This window comes from Diuraphis noxia, unplaced genomic scaffold (genome assembly GCF_037042655.1).
Source record: "Diuraphis noxia isolate RWA-SAM2 unplaced genomic scaffold, SU_Dnox_SAM2 contig0004, whole genome shotgun sequence".
NCBI lineage: Eukaryota > Metazoa > Arthropoda > Insecta > Hemiptera > Aphididae > Diuraphis > Diuraphis noxia.
In genome coordinates, this window is record NW_028301714.1 from 71,807,439 (window position 1) to 71,829,492 (window position 22,054).

Consider the following 22,054-nt stretch of genomic DNA (forward strand, 5'->3'; position numbering starts at 1 on the left):
TACCAATATCTCAGCCATCAAGAACTGGAGCTATACAAACTTATTATAACTTTATTGTCAAACTTTATCCGACTACACATGCACACTACAGTCGCATTTGTGATTCTACTAATCATTTCCGGTTGGTAGTGCCACACTTAAGTACTCGTTTTAAATCACTTCGAACAAGATAACTATTCTTAAAACGCTCGGGAGCGTTACAACGGAGATTGTAATAATTTTATTTCTAAATAATTATAAAGCTCATTTACGTGCAACTCACGCATTTTTTAATTGCTTAGATTAGGTAAAATTAATTATTTTGATTAGTTAGTTATATGATATCGTTACAGATCAGTAATACATGTTTATGTAGGTATATACGTTACCTTTATACGGCTTTACATATATATTATTATCATTAATTTTGATGTAATATAATATAGTGTTGGCTTAATATCGTGATACTATTTTAGAAACTCAAATGTTGAAAAACTTCTTGTTAACAATTGATTAAAATTATTATTCAACATAAGGTAATATTATCGAACTACAATATACTTAATTTAAAAAAAATGTATATATTTTTCTAAGGTATAACTATTATAATATAATATTATTATAAACAATTTAAATTTATTTTAGTTCGAAAGATAATAAATATTAATTAGATTTTTACTGTTGTCTAAAAATAATTTTGAAATTCAAAACAATTAATGCTATTCTTAAACACCACCGAAAGCCCAAACCAAGTTTCGAGGCTTATTTTAAAAATATATAATATTGTTTGTTATGTATTTATATAATTCGATTTTTAATTTTTTATATACGTACCCATTTACTAACATTTTCCCAGTTGGTGTGAGTAAAATCAATAGTTCGTACTTAATAATAAACATTAATTGAGAAGAAAATTTTTCAAAAACAAAATATAAATCTTACCAGAATAAATGGTATTTTCTTACGTTTTTTATGATTTTAAATAATCATCGAAATTCATTAAAATATTGTTATGGAAGCTAATTAATCATCTAATATTTAATTCTTGTAGAATAAATAATTTAGATAGCATATTAAATAATGACATTAGAAAATGGTGATTTTATTTAGTCCTTAAGATTTTATGATAAATTTTTAGATATAATTATGATGCAGATAAATTACTTTATTATTGATCTTTATTCGTGTAAAACATTGTACATAAATTATACGTCATTGTAATAACATATATGGGGTGGTTACATACCTTGTTATTAGTTGTCAATCACTGTACCACTGGTGCTCAAACAAAGACACACAAGTTCCGGTCATATTGTAGGTACCTATTTTCACTTTGACAATGTTATTTGGCCCAGCAGGATGTATGCAGAAGAACGCAGGAAATTGGAAACAACCAAATAGGGAATCACGACGGCATCAGAACTTTATGCGTATATACGGAACAGGATAAACGGAAACATGATGTCACGTTGCAAAAGGACGGTGGCGCCCAAAGCGTTTTATTGAATTCTCTATTCCACCTAAAATGGAAAAGGAAAAGTTGGAGCCAGGGTCAGATGAAAAGGTGCTTGAGGAGGGGGGCATCCCTTACTCATTGAAATGCATCTTACAGTTGATCGGCTATTCGCATTTAGCCGGTTACGAAATAATAGGATAAATATTATGTATACTTAAAATAAATACATATATGAGAATGCCTTCGAATTAGGCCTTATTTTGATGAGGTAGACTAACAGTCTTAGGAGTCAGGATATACATAATACATAATTATTCATAGATTTCGTCATAAAAAGTATGGAATATATCTTTAGTAAAATTTGTGTGCCACTAGACCTATCAGAACAATAATAAATCATTGTGTTTGAAACGTAAGATTTTAAGTTAAACTTGGTAATTTACGACCAAAATTAAATTAATTATCATTTGTCATTATTAGATAATAAAAGTTTGAATTTTTACTCAAAAACTTTTATTAGATCTCAGAAATCATACAGCTTGTATTACATTTCTGACATATTTCTGGCCACTTGTGATTGTCTATTGCAGTTTTAGAAATGTAAAGTATAACATAAAACAATAAAATATTAAATTTCATTATGAAACTTTTTGGGTATAACTCCCATACTATTTCTTTCAGAAGTCACATCACGAGTGTTTTATACAATTACCATAAATAACATTAATTGAACATAATATTATATACCTAATATGTTACTAAGTATTAAGTGAATAAATTTCTCATCTTTACACTATTTTTATAAAATTATTATGTATAATTCAGATGATTAAAAAAAAAAATGTAATTAAAACACTATAATAAATAATAAGTCTCAAATTCTTTTTATAAAGAGTTATGATTTGGACTTAATACGATAATTCTTGTTTGCAGTGAAAATATGAGTTGAGTGTTTTATTTTTTATAAATACACGGAATAATTTGTGGCCAACTGTACGCAGTCTATATCTGTTTATTCATAATAAACATAATCATCAAAATAAAGAAAATTTATCATTTTAAAAACCGCCCCAATTAGAAAATATGAAAAAAACAGAAAATATCTGTTTATTCATAAACATAATTATCAAATAAAGAAAATTTATCAGTTTAAAAACGGCACCAATTATAATTATATGATATACCAAGTATATGTTTAAATATGTTAATGTGTATGTACAGGGTACATAAATATAAATATAATGTTATCATAAAATTAAATTGTATTAAATAAATGTAATTAATAACTCACTGCTAATCAGAATATTGTGATTTTTATTTATACATAAAAAAAATATGGAACTTTTTACAGACTAATATTCAAGAGTTTTACTAATTTAATAAAATACTCAACACATAACACAACGACGCGTTCCTGGGACAAAATAAAACTGCGTAGCATATGTACATAATTTTATCGGACTGAATGAAATGATAACAAAAACGAACCTTTGACACAATAAATGGTCGGGTGTATGCAATAACTTAAATATAAGGGTTGTACTGTTGCAGTTCTCATGCGGCATTTGTAAATCAATCGGTTGAAGGTAATGTAGACCTGAATAACCCGAGGTCCTAGAAAGTCCCTGCAGGATTATAATATGATACGTGATTCGTTTAATAATATTGAACGGTAGATTTCTATTTATATACAGATTTTCAGAACAAACGAAGATTTATTGAGAGATTTTGTTTTAAGTTAAGTACTCAAATCGGATACCGCCGAAAAGGTTAATACTTAATTTCCATTAAATCCAATTTTTCGGTTTTATAAAGTTCAACTTTTTATTCAATTGATGTAGTCGCGTAGGTATCTGAATACACTTAAATTTACATTTTGCATATTAATCAGATAAAGCTCAAAATGCAAATTAATTCGTTCGAGAAGCTAAAGCAATACATTCATATTTCACCATCAGTTGATAATAGATAGCTTACTCGTGTGAGTGATCCATAGCGTAATATGAAAGTACACTTGGTTTTGTAGTTACAAGCTCAGCAAAATGACGGGACGACAAATCAGTATAATTCAAAAACAATATAATATATTATAGCGCTTAGTATTAATGAATAAATTACATTTTCCCCATGACAAGTTTTAAATAATTTAAATTCTAAATCGTAGATTAAATATGATATTTAATTAAAATAAAATAAACAAAACATGTTTAAAATTATAAAACTTTAATAATTTTATTTTAAATATATTAGATTTGATTTTGCAATACGATTATAATTATAAGATAGAACAAACAATAGTTTTCAATATCTAAAAAAAATACTTTTATAAGAAATATAAAACGTACAAGAATATTGATATATTTTTATTTAATTAAAAATGCTGTGTACTTTTATATAAAAATATGCAAAATTAATGACAATAATCAATTGCAAATACAATGCAGTAGTTATAAGACTTAAATAAATATTTAAACAATAATACTTAAAAATGAAATAGGTACCTATAGTTAGACTATAACAAAACTGTATATTTACAAAATATTTTATTTGCGCATATCAAGTTATTTTATTACATAGGTAATTATTCCAGTTATTTTTATTTGTATTTGTTCAATACTACTCAATGTTTATAAAATAAATCCACATAACTTTGTTTTTGATTGATTTTTTATACAATTATAATAAAAATACTCATTTTTCATTGCGATATATAAGAACAAAAAAAAAAAATACATACTAATATAATATCATCAATATCGTCATAAATACTTTATAGGTAGTTAGGAAATTAAATTCTTATTATTTACATGATTCGCTGTAAAATACAGTTTTAATAAAATAACTATATATTTGGTTGCCCTACAAACATAAAATGTCTGTAATGAATAATGATATAATTGAATCCGACTAACAGCTTTATTATTTTAGTATTTAGTAGCTCACTAGGTGCCTCCTGCCACTATTATCAAGCAAATCTACTCACTGCGTGTCCATATATACAGACGACCCACATCCGAATAATTTACCATAATTTTCCGGCACAGTTAACCATCATCAGATTACCTCATGTAAAGGATGTCTGCGCAACCCCCCCCCCCCCTAACTCTTCGGCCTACGACTTTAGGCTACCTACCAAGTTTAGTCACCAAAGTGCACGCATGTTATATCAACCAACTGAGAGTTCAAACCAATCTATGTGTAAAGCTTTCCATCAAGGTGAAACCAATATAATGATAATAACAATAATAATATACAGGGGGTGAATTGAAAATATCTTGTATGCGTAGTGTTGTCACCCCGCTAGATGTTCCTGAAAACAGAGTACGTACAATGGTCGAGAAGACAAACAGAAGGGGTTAAATTAAAAGCTTTTCGCTAGCGCTCATATTGAACGGTCAGGGTGCGCGTGTGTAATTTAACGGAACCTTTGAGCAAACAAAGAGGTGTATGATGACGCCGCCGACCGACCGACCCAAAAATCCCATCGGACGATTGTATACTTAGAGAGCCCTCAGAGAAGTGAGATTTTCCCTCTACTCTTTTTCCCCATTTTGTAGGGTTTTGTACACGAAGACCTCATAATATCGGTGTCCTTAACGGTGTCCCCTTCCATTTTGCAAAACAATAAGAGTTTACCATGGTTGGCCAAACTAAATATAAACTATGAAGACAGACGTTTTAGAAAATTAATTTAAAACTCAAAGTCTGCAATTTTTTTGTTTCCGAATTCGTCGACTTTTAATTATAACAATAACAGAAACATGTTCATTTATCAGTTTCATCATGATTATATTATATTAAATCACTGAAAATACTGAAAAAATACTATCTATAAATTCATCTTATAAATTAAAAAATAAAATTATTTCAACTGTTCTGCTTATCAAAATATCTAGCATTCTAGCATTACGTATATAATGTAATTTTATTGCAAAACTATATTAAGTTCAAATATTGAAGTCAAATTTTAATGTACGAAATATTATCAACAAAGAAATTGTTGTTCATTTAAAATAACTTTTTTAGAGTGACTTACTGAAATATTTACTTATTAAAACTATTGCTATTACTACTTATTACTATTTACTTACTAAATCAAACAATGCAATAAAATGATAAAATATAATTAGGGCAATAAGGCTAATGAATAAGTACAATTTCCAAATTAACTGTAACATATTATTATAATCTATAATATAATAAGGCATGAATGTTATACACGTATTTTAATAATTTACACTACCTATTCAAAATAAAAATTGTACGCCCTGCAGTGCTTATTGTTTTAAATGTTAAGAATAAAAATTGTGTTGTTAACTTTTAGCTGGACATTACAACTACCTACTTAGCAGTGTAATTTTAGTTCAGTTAATCAAACGAAAAACATCCCTAAATTGTTCTTAGAGATAGCTAGGAACGCTTATTTCTTACTATTTTATTGCGCTTATGTTGATTCGCTTATCATGTACATTGTTATCTAACAGCATTACCGAACGGTTACCGGGTTATCACTCGTAGATCACCGTTACGTGGATACAAAATCTCGACAGAATAACTCAATTTGTATAAACCACTCATCCCGCATATATTATATGCCCCCTGAGATTCGAAAAGAAGACCCTATGGCTTATTGTAAGTAGGTATATTATCGTGAGTATTTGTTGGAATGTAGAAACGAAATCGTTTTATGTACCATTACCCGTTATGGAGAATATACTATATTTATTATTTTTGAAATTCTCAATAAAAACCATATAGGATTTTAACAAGGGTGTATGATATAACAATGACTTAGCATATCTTCACCTTATTATGCCGAATAAAATCGTTGTTTTGTAACTTACTGGCCTCAGTCCGTATTTTCATAAAGTTTCGGTGCCCATGGATTTGGAAGCAATATATCCAAACGCAAGAGAGGCATATAATAATAAATAATACATTTATGCACGCTGCTGAATGCATATAACATGGTTGTCCGATGCAGTGATTGGGGGTTGGATTCAGTAAGTGCATTTGCGCCCTCTGAGATATTTCAGTAGTATTATTTTAACAATGGTAGAAGGGAAAGTAACAATAATTGCCATTAATTATTAAGCACTAGCTGTTTCTAAGGGTGTCCGCGGTGCAAACTGCTCCACTTCACTCGGAACTGTCATTCAACCTGCACCGCTATACAGTTGAAATGTGTACACCAAACTATCGAAAAGTCTTGACATTGATGTTCAACAAATTTTTAAAGCTTCAAAAATACAAATCACAGTTGTCAGTATGTTTGAATAACTTATACATGTTAACAAAGTATAAAATACCCAAAATCACCTCTTAATTTTCAACTATAATAGGTATGCAAAAGGATAGGTGTAGTAGACAATAGTACACATCCGAGCAATTACACCACTTGTGTAGGACACACGTCTCTGTTTTGTACTATTGAATAGGCTTTTACCGTGATTTGTGATAAAGAAATAAGCCTTGACATTTAAAATAATTTAAATTTAAACTGGTGCTTTGGTGATGCTTGAGCACGCGTGAATAATTTTCTGGTAATACCTACGCTATATATTATGAACTGCAGTAAAATGAGGAAAGTTTCGGAAACTTAAACACCCTGCGGAAAACATACAAATGGACTTTGTTTTAATTGACTAACGGTGATTTCGATAAATTAGAATTTATTATAAAAAACGCTATAATTATTTACATTTCTTGATTACATATAAACACGTGTTCTAAGGGATTAAAATCTATTACTTAGATCTAAATTAAAAGTACAGATTTAATTTTCATGATTACAAATTCAGATTAATAATCAATATTTATCACCAACATATAAGCTAATATTGTATGATATCAAGTATGAAGAGAAAATATAACACAATATTATGAGCAATTTTTTTCTAATTTATTCTTGAAAATGGTCATTTACTGATTTACTTTCAGTCAAATTATTATAAGCTCATATAATAACTTCTTAACTCTAAAACATGTAAATGCGTGATGGTCTCAGTGCATCGGTCATTCATAAAATGCAAGTTCTCAAAATCATTTAAATTTGAATTGCTTTCGTTTTAAGGACCGAAATTCTGTCAACAGATTCTAAATTAGATAAATATTTATCACTCACTTTTTTCAAATAAAAACGGAAGTTTTAAAAAGGTCAATCAAATATTAAGTTGTCAGAAAAATTTGAGTCAGTTTTCAAAACACTGTTTCGAAAATTCAATGAAACATGATTAAATATTTCTAAATAAAAAATTGATATCATATTTAAACAAATACAAACTAGGTATTAAATGTTATGTAAATTCATTTCACATGCATACCACGTAATACAGATATATTTACTTATGAAATGTACAGTATTTGGAACATGAATTCCATACATTCATAAATTTAAATGTTCATTACATCATAATGTAAACGTTTCATTGATTTAAAATTTTAACCGATTCCACATAAGTATAATACTGCAGTTATATATACAATTAAATGAAAATTTTTTTTTCGGAATTCATACGGTACATTAGAGATTAATAAATAGCAGCATAACGGTTTTAATTAAAAATAAAAATATGCACGTACCTATTATGCATTTCAAAAAGCACTTAAAATATAAAATATGTGCATAATTTATATACACTGTCATTTGGGGTTATTATTATTATTATTAAGCTTCACTTTATGACACCTACATCGCCGATATCGAAATATCAGCCGATACGATTCGTATACGGAGCGGCTGACAAAGAACGACGACGATACGTTTCATTCATGCATCTCTTTGTGCCCTTTTGAAAACATATTTCCCTGGTACATCCGATAAGGATGATAAAGTGACATTTACCTCTCTCCTATAGGCACGACGTATAGTGGGCGTGCACACACACACACAACGGAATAATGGGCCCGAAGAGCGCGTGGTAAAAGGATTGATCACTCAATAAAATGGGGGAACCCTTACTTCGTTCTGCTACCGTGCGGGAAAAGATATACGACGTCATAAATCTGTTGCTCTCCATTTTGCACCTGTAGTTATCGCGAGCTATCTAAGCGTTTTCCCCAGGAACAGTTATCTCGAGTCTCAGCCAACTGCACCGAATTTACCCCCCCCCCCTCCCCGACAATTGTACCCAATCTACCGCCTACATTGGACATTTATTTTCGACATTTGTTGTTTCCGCCGACGCCAGAGCAGTTTCCCGTTTGTATCGACAAAAATAATTCATATACGCGTTAGTGTTTTAAACACAACAATAAGGGACACGTCTTGTAATTCTTATATCGTACTATAATATCAGTAGTTGATCCTGCCTGATTCGGAACTCTAAGTATTTAGTGAAATCATGTTCAAAAATACTATAAAGATTATAACAATTTTATTGTTGTTTTTTATTAATGACTTAAAAAACACATTTTAAACCGAAATATGTATAAAGACGCGTTGATCCTATATAATAGTATAATAGGGTAATTTTTTTTCAAATAATATATTATATATTATTTCGATTCATCAAGCACGAGTACGAATATACTTTGAGTATTCAAATCATTTATTTTAATGTTTGCATATTTATACTGCACTACTTAAGTTAAATTAATCAAGTAAATATATTTAACCATTATACATATAGTAATAAAAAATATAAACATGAATAATTTATTAAGCCGCTCTGTATTAATTGGATTAATATTCTAACTTCAAACGTTTCAACACTTATTTCAGGTATACCTAAGTGCTATTTTTTTTTACAAAAAGTACGAATTTTAGGTTATAGGTATAATATAGACTATTTATATTTGCATGTTAAATATTTGGTTAAAAGAAAAAAACACGCAAATCCCACACAATATTTGAATAATACTTTTTACTTTAAATATTTGATAGGCAATAAAATATGTAGGAGATTTTAATAAACAACCTAAAAAGGAAAATGGTAAAATTTGCATGTATGTATACGTAAAAAGCCACTAAAATTACGTTCAAAATATGCATTTTATGATGATTAATATGCAAAATTATTAGTTGAAATTCAAATTATTTGAAAAATCTAGAATAATGTATTTTGTGAAACAAAAACAAACTCAAAAATTATAAATATGGTGGACTAATTTTTATGTGAATTCATTTCAATATAATGGTATTTTACAGATATATGAAATAGTATTTTATGACTCCCGGACGAAAAGTCTGGGGACAAAAAGTGCAGATTCATTTTTTGATTGCCGGACAAAATGTCCGAAAATACAAAATTGTCTATTCAATTTTCATTTATAATTATAATGTACCTTATATTATATAATATTATTATGTAAATATACACATGTAATATTATATTATATAGTCAGTTCATATTATATAATCATAATTTATTTGAAAAATTTAATTGTAGTACTTTTATTACATTATTATATTATTGTACTGTTTTTATATTTTCTTATTTATTATTATTTCTTATACCTAACAAAAATATTACGAAAATCCACTATAGTTTGTTAGGTACGTACCTATATGGATCTAATTTTTATCGCAGTCGTACGTCTATAGTTTATCTACCATAATATCATGTATACATGCTACAATAGCTCAATATTATTACCACGATTAAAATATAATTGTAGATAATATAATATTATATAGGTACCTATTATATCATTTACCTACATTTATCGATTTATCACATCGATATAATCGATTTCATGGGGACGTAGCGGACGTGAATTATAAATTTAATTCGTCACTTAGTCAGTGTATCCCTAGACGTTATTTAGTCGAGAAGGAGGTCGGAACTAAAAGTTTTTGTAAAAAAATAAAATAAAATAAATTATTTTTAACGGATATTCATATATGATTCATCATAATCTGGTTTCTAGTATTAGGTGGAAATGTTCCAATAAAATTTCAAAAAAATGTCCGAGCATTTTAGTAACTTCCAAAGGTAAGCTTAAAAAATTTTAAAAATGTATATTTTATATATTTATAATAAAAAAAAATAATCCAGTGGATTTCTGTTGTATTTATGTTAGGTATAAGAAATAATAAGAATAAGAAAATATAAAATATATATATATATATAAATAAAATATTATGATTACTTAATTATGGCAATTTAGACGATTTTGTATTTTTGGACTTTTTGTCCATATTAAAAATGTGTGGGACTTTTTGTTAGGCAATCAAAAAATGAATCCGGACTTTTTGTCTAACTTTTTCTATACCGGACTTTTTGTACCTGGACTTTTTTTCCTCGGACTTTTTGACCGATTGAAGTATTTTATACATATGTATATATTATATTGATCAATATAATAAACTATTAAGTATTTAATTATAATACAATTATAATAGCATAATTAAGTCCAAAGTTTCAGAATCCATAAAAGAAATTTAATTATATAACACAAATTAACCCTAACTTATATTTGGTTATTATCAATAATAATTAACGTTCTTCATAATATCAATGTTGATAACAATTAATTATTTGTTTAAAATATACCTACTATAAATACTAAATACCTACCTATACACACAGTTGCATTATCCTACGGGTTTTTGAAAAAAAATTATATATAAGTACACAATAATCGTCGGGACCGAACAAATAATATTATTCCAACAATATTGTAAAAGGTAGAATAAAATATACAATAGTAATCCTACAACAAAGGTCAAGTCCAAGTATTGACACGTTTCAAAGATATCGGTTTGCATTTGACGTTGAAGAATGATGCTTTGGATTTCGAGCGTTAAAAAAAAGCTACCCACCTCTCTGTATACATAAGGGTCCCGCTGTCAGAAAAAGGTATCAGGGCTCCCAGGTGCACGGGAAAACCACAATAATATAAATTGTTTGAACGAGCGGCAAAGGCAAATTGACGGCCAAACTGTGGGTGAAACCGAACAACAGTGGAGCACTCGTGTGATATGACAAGACAGATGAACATTAAAATGTCCCATTTAATTTCATATTTTATGGTTCCGGTTTTTAGAAAAATATTAATTTATTATCAATACAGGACGCAGGTCGAATTGTATTGTTTACAACTTTTCATCTTCTACGGTGTACGGTGGATGTAAATATCAAATAATAAAACAATTGTTTCGGAATCAACTAAAAATAACAACAATAGTTTCTTTTGTTCACGATGTATATTATTTTGTTTTCAATTTTCGTTAACGATAAATATTTAATTTCCTTTTGATATGTTTCACGTGCAGGCACGCCAATCGCCTGATACCTATTCAGTATAAAGTTATGGGCTGGCAGAGGGGTAGAGGGGTCCGACTATAAATTACATGTGAATATAAACCAATAGAACACACTTGTTATAAATATATACCTCGAGCCATATAGGTATAATTATATCGGAAAAGAAGGGGGTTGAAAAATTAAAGAGCTGGTAGAAACACGGGAATGCGAATAAAACAAAGGTCAACCTGTAAATAATGAATTACGGATCAAGACAAAATGCTTGATAATTTCAACTTAATGTTGGACTTAACTATCGGACAAATTATAGGTTTCATATTACGAAAGGAATAACGGTAAAAAAAAAAAAAGAATAACATAGCACTGAATACATTAATTTTATATTATAATATAATGCTTTTAAGAACACATGTATTTATCTTTTTCGAAATATAAAAAATAATACAGTGTAGCTATGGCAATTTATCTAAACAAATATTATCGTATGATAACAAAAAATTGAATAGTTTTAAATAATAATTTAATATGTTCACTATATTAAGCATAATATATTATGGTATATAACTTGTAAATCAGTTAAACCGTTTTTTTATCTATAATAATATATATATTATTATTATATTTATAAGACACATCACATAATGTAATATGATAACTTTTTTTTTATTAATAACTATTAACTAATAATTTATTATGTCATTTGAATCTTTGAGTCATTATTAGAAGTAAAACCCATTTAGTATGTTAAAAATATAAAACCAGATGTTCTCTTTTTTATTCTTAAACAATTCTGCTTCAAAATAAAATATATTACAATAAGTAGACATTTCACTATTTAAAATTAAAACTTACTATTCATTAAATTAAATATAATAAGTACTGAATATTTTCTAGTTCTGTTGAGTTTTAATTTAGTTTAATTTAGACACATTAACCATATATTTATATTTATTTATATAAAATGATATTAATATGTTATAGGTTAATACTTCTCGTATATAGCCTATACGATGATTAATCAATACAACGCCGGCAGTTTTTTCATTTTTTTCAAACAAATAAAGTTACACACAAAAAAAAATAAAAAAAATATAATTACACATGTTCAATATAACATATGTTTTTTTCTAATAATATTTAGACACATTTAGCATGTAAATAGCACTCTAGGCTATCGTTGTATGTAAATGTAGCCTCAATTTTAATAATTTTAAATTTATAATTATTACGTAATAAAGTGAACAGTGATAAACTTATATGAAAACTTAAAATCAAAATTGTTGACGGATACATGGATTCAAATTTTTAGTTAATCAATCAAAATAAAATCTAAACGGGTAATAGAGTGAATTTTTATATTATAGTTTCCTCTGTGTTTGTACCTACGTCTATGTCTGTAATAAAAAAAAAAATACAAAAAAATACGTAGTTTACTAATGATTGACGAGCATCAAGGCATACGTATACAACCTCTCTAATAATGGATAATAGACAATAGTAATATTTAAAATATTTAATTATTGTTATTATTCAATACAACGCAATATTTTGTTTCCTTAACAACAAACACAATAGTTATGAAGTTATTCATTATTATTATTATATTTTTTTTTTGTATTCAACTTTTATTATTTATGAGTTTGTAATAATAAAAAGTGTATGAGACTAAATCTTATTAAGTCTTATAATATTATATAAAGATGGAATATAATCTTAAAAAATCTGACCAGGTATGATTTTAAATTAATAACATCTTATATATTCAAGTAGGTAGATATAAGACATTAATATCATACAATTTGCCATACGATTGAATAATCGTATGGGAAATTAAAGGAATATAAAGCATCTACACTTCAATAACTCTGCAGTTAATGTGTAAATACAAATCATTAAGTATAATTTTATTTAGACAATTACATTTAAAAAATGATACTAATAAAGGTTTTTATTTGTTATAACATAAAGCTCATTAAATATATGTGAGTAATATACGTTGTAATATCTCCTCGCTTTGAATAATCACCTAACGTTTATTGTGTAATGAATAAATATAAAAGTTAATTAATCAAACTCATTTGTGTTGTACAAAACTTTTAATTATTTGTTGTGTGGTATATGTAATAAATAATAACTATTAAATGTTTGTATACATAAAAATAAATATAGAAAATCTTTATTATTTCAACATAATATTAATTATCAGCATAAAAAAATATAGGTACCTAAACAAACAAACAAAAAATACATATTTGACAAATGATTAGATTTATTAATTTTAATCTGTGTTAGAAGTTTGAAATATTATACTTCATGTTCTAGTTAGTATTAATATTTATTGAAAACCATCAATATTGAAATGAATTGTTAACTTTATATATCTATATTATAATAAAAGATTTTCGTTATGTCGCAATAATCATAATCATAAAATAAAATGTTCATACTATAATAAATTGATTAAATTACACTTTAAAATAAAAAACCTAGCGGGATACAATGCAAATATAGCCTTTCTAATTATATAACTATTACAAACCATATCAACGATTATTTCTAGTTAGAGTATCCCGAAATTATAACTGAATTAAATCAAACTATTATATCGAAATCAAATATATATGACGAGTATCAAAAATTGGTGAAAAACACTAACGAAAATATTAATAATTCTACCGAATCATTATACACGGATGTTGCAATGGTATATCCTATAAGCTCTTGGACATTTTGGTATAGAAATCCTTTAAAATTTAATTTAAAAGATCCATGGGAAGAATCATTGACCAAAATTGGAACAGTTTGTGATGTTACTCATCTATGGAAGTAAGTTAATAATATTAACGAAACGTTTTTATTCCGTCGGTTCAATTTAAATACAAGAAAGAATAAAAAATTATAGTATTCAAATTCAAATGATTCAACATTATAGGTATGTGGTAAATTATCGATTTTTATTAATGCAATTTGAAAAATAAACATCAAAATTAGGTAACTTTTTTTTAAAATTAGTAATTAACAAACTTTTTAAAGATATGCCTAACTCTTCTTACCTAATACTAAATTTTCATTATTTGAATTCACTATCTAAACTATGTTGAATTCGAACGGAACAATATGAATAGCCCAAAAATTTCTTTATCTGCGTCAATTTCGATGTTACTGGATATTTTAACAAGTGAAACTTTTAGTAATTTGTGTAAATTCATTAGACGAATTTTCATTTTTAACATAATAAGATACATGCAATAGAAGATAGAATGAGCAATTACTGTAATTCATATTAATTATAGATCAGTTCGGTGCCGACCGTCGTAGAGTAAACACGCATGTTACTCCTTATCGTTACCCGATAGCGTCATGCGTTTTATATTCAATTACCTGCTTGTTGCGTAACTATATACGCGGCCATTCGATATGTATCGAAATAACACGCACAATAAACGCAATCTATCGTCATCTCTGTCCTCTCCAACAACTGACGAAAAGAAAAGCAAAATTTTTGTCACCCCAAATAGGTTTGCCGCCCTCGAGGATGGCACAACTTCCGAACCAGAGGTATTCAGTCCACCCCCAGTTACAGATGAGCTACTAGTTCAAGGGGATAATTCAAAGAAAACGTCTACTCAACCGACCAGCGACGGATCTAGCCACAGCGCTCCGACAATCTACATTAAAAATGTCACTAACTTCTCAAAGCTCAAGTATGATATTATTTCCATTTTGGGCCCAGACGCAGTTACCTTTAAGTCTTCTATGGCATTCATAACGATTCGTTCGGCCAATTACAATATTTTTGCTAATGCTGCGTCTATTCTTAATAAGAGCCGTGTGTCTTTTCACACACACACACCTCAACATTTACGTCCAATTCAAGCTGTAATCCGCCACTTACACTACTCCACTCCCACCGAGGATATCAAGACAGTCCTTGATGAATTGGGATTTTCTGTCCTAAACGTTAGCAATATTCAGAATAAAAAAACAAAGGCACCGTTGCCTCTATTCCTAATCAACCTTGAACCAAAGGAACACAATCTAGAAATATTTCAAGTAACTAAGTTATTAAACTCCTTAGTTATAATCGAAAAGCCCAGAAAATCTCACCAACCTCCCCAATGCAAAAAATGTCAAATGTACGGACATACTCGTAACTGGTGTAACCATCAACCACGTTGCGTCAAATGCAGTGAAAACCACCCCACTGATGAATGCACCAAATCTCGTGCCACACCGGCCAAGTGCGTACTTTGTTCCGGCGCTCATACCGCCAACTATAGAGGCTGCCCAGCCTTCAAGCAGGAAAAGAAATATTATCTCAAGAGGCGCCTTGCACGAAAAATGAATAACACAGATAATAATGATACACCGGTTCCTCCAGCAGTCCCTCTGGCGGCCAACATTCCAACCGAACCTCCTCCTATCAAACCGAAAAACTACGCAGAAGCAACGAAAAATCACAACACGAATGGTTCATCTCCACCCATCTCAACCATTCTGTCCAACTTTATTTCTAATCTAAACGCTATTATTAGTCCTCTTATCTCCCTGCTAACCACAGTCCTCAATTCACTTCTAACTAAAGTTGCTTAGTTGTTATTATTTACCATTGTTAACAATAATCACCTCATTATGTTTTTATCTTATCTTTTTTCTCTCTATTATTTTATATATGCTAAAACTATTATTAACATTATATTCATACCAATGTTATCGTTTAAATTGTACACACAAATTCTATTTATCGTTTTAATCTAATTGTCGAACTATAATAGTTTTATTGCTGATGGTTCTAAAAAAAAAAAATTAAAAAAATTAAAAAAAAAAATTATAGATGGAGTAGTAATTTATAGTACCTATTGCAGGTTCGAACAAAAAGTCACTATTCGAATGTAAAATAGAATTCATAAATTGCCTTCGACAATATTCTTGAATTCTTAGACCTTATATAAATCCTCTCTCTGAATTTCCTTATTTTAATACTTATTTTGCACAGGTAATATTAAATCACATTACACTGTAGTTTATATTAATTTTTTTTTTTTTAATCAAATTTATCTACTTAAAACTGTATCCCTATCTTATTAAAATAATCAATCGTATGTGCCTAGAGTCCTCAATCACATCATTCAACCATCAGTAAAATCTTTAAATATGTGTTTATTTGTGTTCAATGAAAAGAGCATACCCGCATGGGAACATAAAAGTAACGAAAATGCAGGGCGTTGGATAATCATATTGAGAGATAACCACAATTTGCATAATACATGGAATAATATGGTACGTATGAGACTTTAACATTTTGAAGATATATAATATGTAATATAACATAATTAATAATAATATAAGTTGAATATAGTTTCAAAGTTTGTGGGCTTAAAAGTTAAGATGATCATAATAATTACGTCATGAATTTCAAGAAAATTCAAAATAATAATAAACAATTTTTAAAAAACTGCGAGCTCGCCATGTTGAGCAGTAGATGTTGTCTGCACCACATCACTGAGTAGGTCGCTGTAATGGGTGTGTTAAATTTCAATCAGTGACAAATTTTTTGATGATATGAAAAACAAATCCAAACGAAGATGATTATGTGTCAGCCTACATCTCTAATCATATTTAATTATATTTTACATTGTTATTAGATATATGTAATTTGTTTTTTCATCAGTAACTCCTTAGGTTGAACCAATATTGTTTTCCATTTTAATTTGTAGTTGCGTATTATTATTATAATAATTTTTTAATTTTGAATATCATTAACAATCGTATTTGGTGATAACTTATGATCAAGCGACACTTGCTTAAATCAATTTATTACTTCGTTATATATCAATCTTCTTTAAGTTACGGTCTTACAAAAACTGTTGAAAATCTCAAAAAGCTTCTTCTTTAGAGAACAAACTAGTTTTGATTCCCAATTGATAGATAGGGTTGTACAAAACTTTTTTGAGATCTCCTTTTACTTCAAAAAGTTCCATCGAAAAAAAAACATCTTTGTAAGGCTTAAATATTGCCTATAGCTGTAGTTGGTACTTTCGTACTTAGTCGAAACTCTACAAAAAATAAAAAATGGGTAATATTAAATATAACACTGTACAGGTACTACAAATAGTTGGAGACAAATTTGAACCAGTTATAACTGATATCAATGGTATAGGATTGTACATTAAACCGGTGAATTCTAAGATAACAGTATGGACTAAAAAAATTACTTTAAGCAATTACAAAAACATAATAAATATTGGGTATGTATTTATTAATTTATAAATATTGTATTTATAAAAAATCTCTAACCCCGAAGAGTAAAACATATTAATTTATATTATTTCAATCACACTGTTTGTTTATATAGAATTATGAGCAGACAAACCATTGGGCCGAAAACAAAAAGCATATATTATTTAATGCACAACCGATCAGTTACTTAAGCGTTGTCATGATTTATGAAAGTTTATAATACCTACAAAAATAATGATTTTACATATTATTCTATCAATAAACCTGTAATTATAGTGTTAAAATTAAAACTTATTAGTTATCTCACCACAATTATACTCCAGGTATTCTTTGCTTATTTAATTGAGAATTTAATAAGTATAAAACGGTATAAATTCAACTGTATAGCCGGTAATAATAATTACAATAATAATTGTTTGGCAGAATAAACGTCATATTGTTCTGATTTATTATGCTGCGTGCAATATTGTTAAAGCTATAGTGCTAACCTAATCTGTATGGTTATAATATTTATATGCATGTGTGTGTGTGTGTGTGTGTGTGTACATCTAAATTTATATATATTTGACGGTGACACTATATGTGCATATTATATTATATGGGTATTAAGCTTAAGATTAACGCGGGTTTTCTATACAGAATAGGTACTGCAGTTGCCGTACCGTCATGGCGGCATGTACCATCGCTGATTTGTTTTATGCGATTGTATATTATGGCGTGAGCTTACTGCTGCTGCTTTCCCGCTACATGCGAAGGGACTAGATGTAACCAAACATTTTGTACGCTTATGAATAATGCACCCACCTTCTTACGCCTAGGGAAATAGCTAGTAATCTTAAAATCTGCGTATAGTGATTTTGTACAATGCTCGAGCTTACTGCAATTCGAAAAGTCTTCGACATCCGTGATTCGTAAAAGCTCGGGATTCAGTAGGTAAGTATTTACAATTCGAATTGCAGTTTTTTTTTTTTTTTTTTTTAATAGATCCCATCTACTATTTATGTATTGTCAACTTGGCCAACACAAATTCCATAATTCAAACGTTATATAACAGCTCATAAAGAATAGGGTTACCAGGGTATAGTTCAAAAAAACCCGCCGGTAGGACGGTGTGTAAAGTGTGTACTCCATTCTCGAGATATATTATGCGAACAATGAACATACGAATATTGAAATATATACGTATAACAATATGATGTGCATATATGAATGATTTTAAATTGAAACTCTCCGCTACGATGTTTTACAGTGGTATTAATCAACGCCAACTATACAACATATTGTTATTAATATCTAAGTCAACTGTGTAACAATGATAATCATTAATATAGTAGGTATGTGTATTGACAATCGACTTGTATAAATAATATACGATATCATAATAATATAGCGATTCAATATTATTTAGGTTATAGTTATTAATACTAATAATACTATAAAAACAATCCGGAGGACTGAGAATACTCAAATAGGTATCCCCATAGGCGTAAACTGTGAGGCGAGAATGGTAACTGTCCCAAACTTAAAATTCAAAGTTTGGTATTTAGTAAAATGATTAAAAAATTACTGTTGAAAAGGCTGTTTTATCAACAAAAAATAGATATAATATTTTAAACGATTAAACGTATAGGAAAAATCCGAAAAAATGAAATTAATAATCATTGCCGTTTCCCATTACCATACATCATCATAACAAAATTTAGTCTCTTATCATAATTCCCGAGTAAAAACAAAATCACGGGAAAACTTTAACTTCCAGAGGTATTTTAAAAATTTGTAACACCAACACTACTGACTTCGATGACTCAAATACAGGATTAAAACTATTTGGGAAAATATTTTCATCATCTTTTATTAATGAGAATTTTTAATCCGTTTAAATTTGTATTTGAAAAACACTTAATTGCTCATTTAACGATATATTATATAACATTATACTCTATTTATAAAATTGTTCTATCTATTCCAGTGAGTTTTATACTCTAAGTGAACATTCGCTTTCAACTCCATGTCCTTTCAAAACATTTACTACAAATACCATTAGCCAAACAAGAGTTGTTGGCATAATTTTTCATATTGAAACAACTTTTAAAATCGTAATTTTAATACAATTATTGATAAGTTTAACATACAGATACAACAGAAAAAGAAAGATCACTTCAATTGACAAAATATGTACATTATAAATTTTAATATTAGAAAGTTGCGAGATTATGTTGGATAGACATTTTTAATACTGTTAGGAATTAATTTAATCATTAATCACATTTAATTATTTAGTATTAAATTTATTATGATATAGGCAATATATGATAATTACATTATATATATTTATGATGTTATGCATGGAATTCGGAATCAAATTCTACCTATATTATTTAAACATAAAGTATAATTAGCAGAATGTAGAAATGCAGAACCTTTTTATTGGACATTCCCTCATTTCACCCAGCTTTTTCCATCATGCAATTTAATTTTACATGTTGCAGTAAAGAATAATTTTAGATTATAAATCATGTCATAATTTACACAGACTAAGTATAATACATCTGGCCAATGGGTAAACGGTATATTGACACAAAATAATGTTTTCCCTCTCGTGAAAATTTCTCAAGTAGAGCTCATGATAGATATCACATGTATTTATTATTATTATCGCTTTCGCTATCGAACGCGTTTTTATATTACAAATAAAATATACAAATTGGCTTATAGAAATGATTATTGATTATTATAGAATCATGCCCCCCCCCTGCTGCTGCTGCTGCTGCGAACCGAGTGGTGGTGGTCGTAGAGGGCGTGGAGTGGTGCGGTCGTATTGATATTAATTAAAACGGCAAATTTCGCATTTTTTGCAATAAAATTGGCTGATGTCGAAGTCAGAACGTTTGCCCACCTAAAAACCGGCCATCTCCTACCCCTATTGCTACACTATTACTAATACCAACCCGTCGCACTATTTCGCGCCGACCCAGCAGGCGATATTACCATATTATATTACCTATACTTATGCGCGTGCACCGGCAGGGACAAAGGACGGTGGCGGCCAAAAGAGGGGAAAGCGAAAAGGAACGAAATCAATTTTTCTGCAGAGCCTCGTATATGCACTACCTACCTATATATATATATGCTGTTTTGTAGGTAGCATAGATATTATAATATGCGTATTATGCGCATACTATTTGCGGATAATGTTTCTTTCGTAGGTACCTATCTACATTAATATTACGCACAAGCTGCGCCCGACTTATATATAATGTTATATTATATAATACCTATATGTATATAATAATGTATATTATATCTTTATTTTAGTCTTACTGAACCCGACTGCGCGCCTATATTTATCTAAACAATAACACATTTATTTATTTTATTATCTCATTCAATTTCATATTGCATTGTGCAGACATATAATAATTCACATGTTTTTTTTTGTATAGTTCTTTATTAACATCGGTGGAAATAGATCCTATAGTCATTTTTTCTCTTTTCTGTTATATTTAGTTGTACAATTATTTGGTAATTTTAAAAGCTTTAAAATCAGTGTGGTGGTCTCCACATCGGATCCGAGTGCCAATTTGGTATGTGCATTGGAGGCATTCACATATTATTATATACCTATATCGTGTTTATGGCTAATTATTAGTGAATCATAAATGTGTAATGCCGTAGCAAAGAGCTATTATTATTATTATTTTAAATAAATTAAATAAACAGTAATAGGGTAAAGCATGTAGTTATTGGAATCCTAAGAAAATGTCGCTCTCCGTGTGTCTATATCATGACGTGTTTAACCATCATGGTTGAAATTATTAAAATACCTTTGACTTTTTTTTAAATGTTGTTATATTTCATATATGTATACATACGTATAGGAAGGTATATGTATCGTTGGGATAGATTAAATTATTATCTCGAAACTATTTATTCCCCTATAAACAACCCCGTTAAACGATAATTACAAGAAAACAATTTTCCCCCCCGTGAAAAAAATGCCTCCCTCCCCCCTATACCATAGTAATAATATTACGCGATGAGCGTTCGTGCCAATCGCAACGGATCGTATGTTTTATTGGCGGCGCGGTGCGTGCCCGGGTTCGGGACTGCAGTCACCTGCCTATACGCGGTTTTTGAAAAACGCAAAAAGAAACCGAAACATAATCAT

General features: G+C 28.7%; 1 protein-coding gene across 1 annotated transcript; it reads left to right on the top strand.

Annotated features, from left to right (window-relative positions):
- The first annotated feature begins 13,346 nt into the window (after positions 1 to 13,346).
- On the top strand, positions 13,347 to 18,099 carry LOC107165952 (eukaryotic translation initiation factor 4E-1-like). The gene is made up of 5 exons (XM_015514408.2): positions 13,347 to 13,376; positions 14,207 to 14,472; positions 16,758 to 16,926; positions 17,749 to 17,894; positions 18,002 to 18,099. The coding sequence occupies exons 1-5, from the start codon at positions 13,347 to 13,349 to the stop codon at positions 18,075 to 18,077; spliced, it is 687 nt and encodes a 228-aa protein (XP_015369894.1). The 3' UTR covers positions 18,078 to 18,099.
- Positions 18,100 to 22,054: the final 3,955 nt, after the last annotated feature.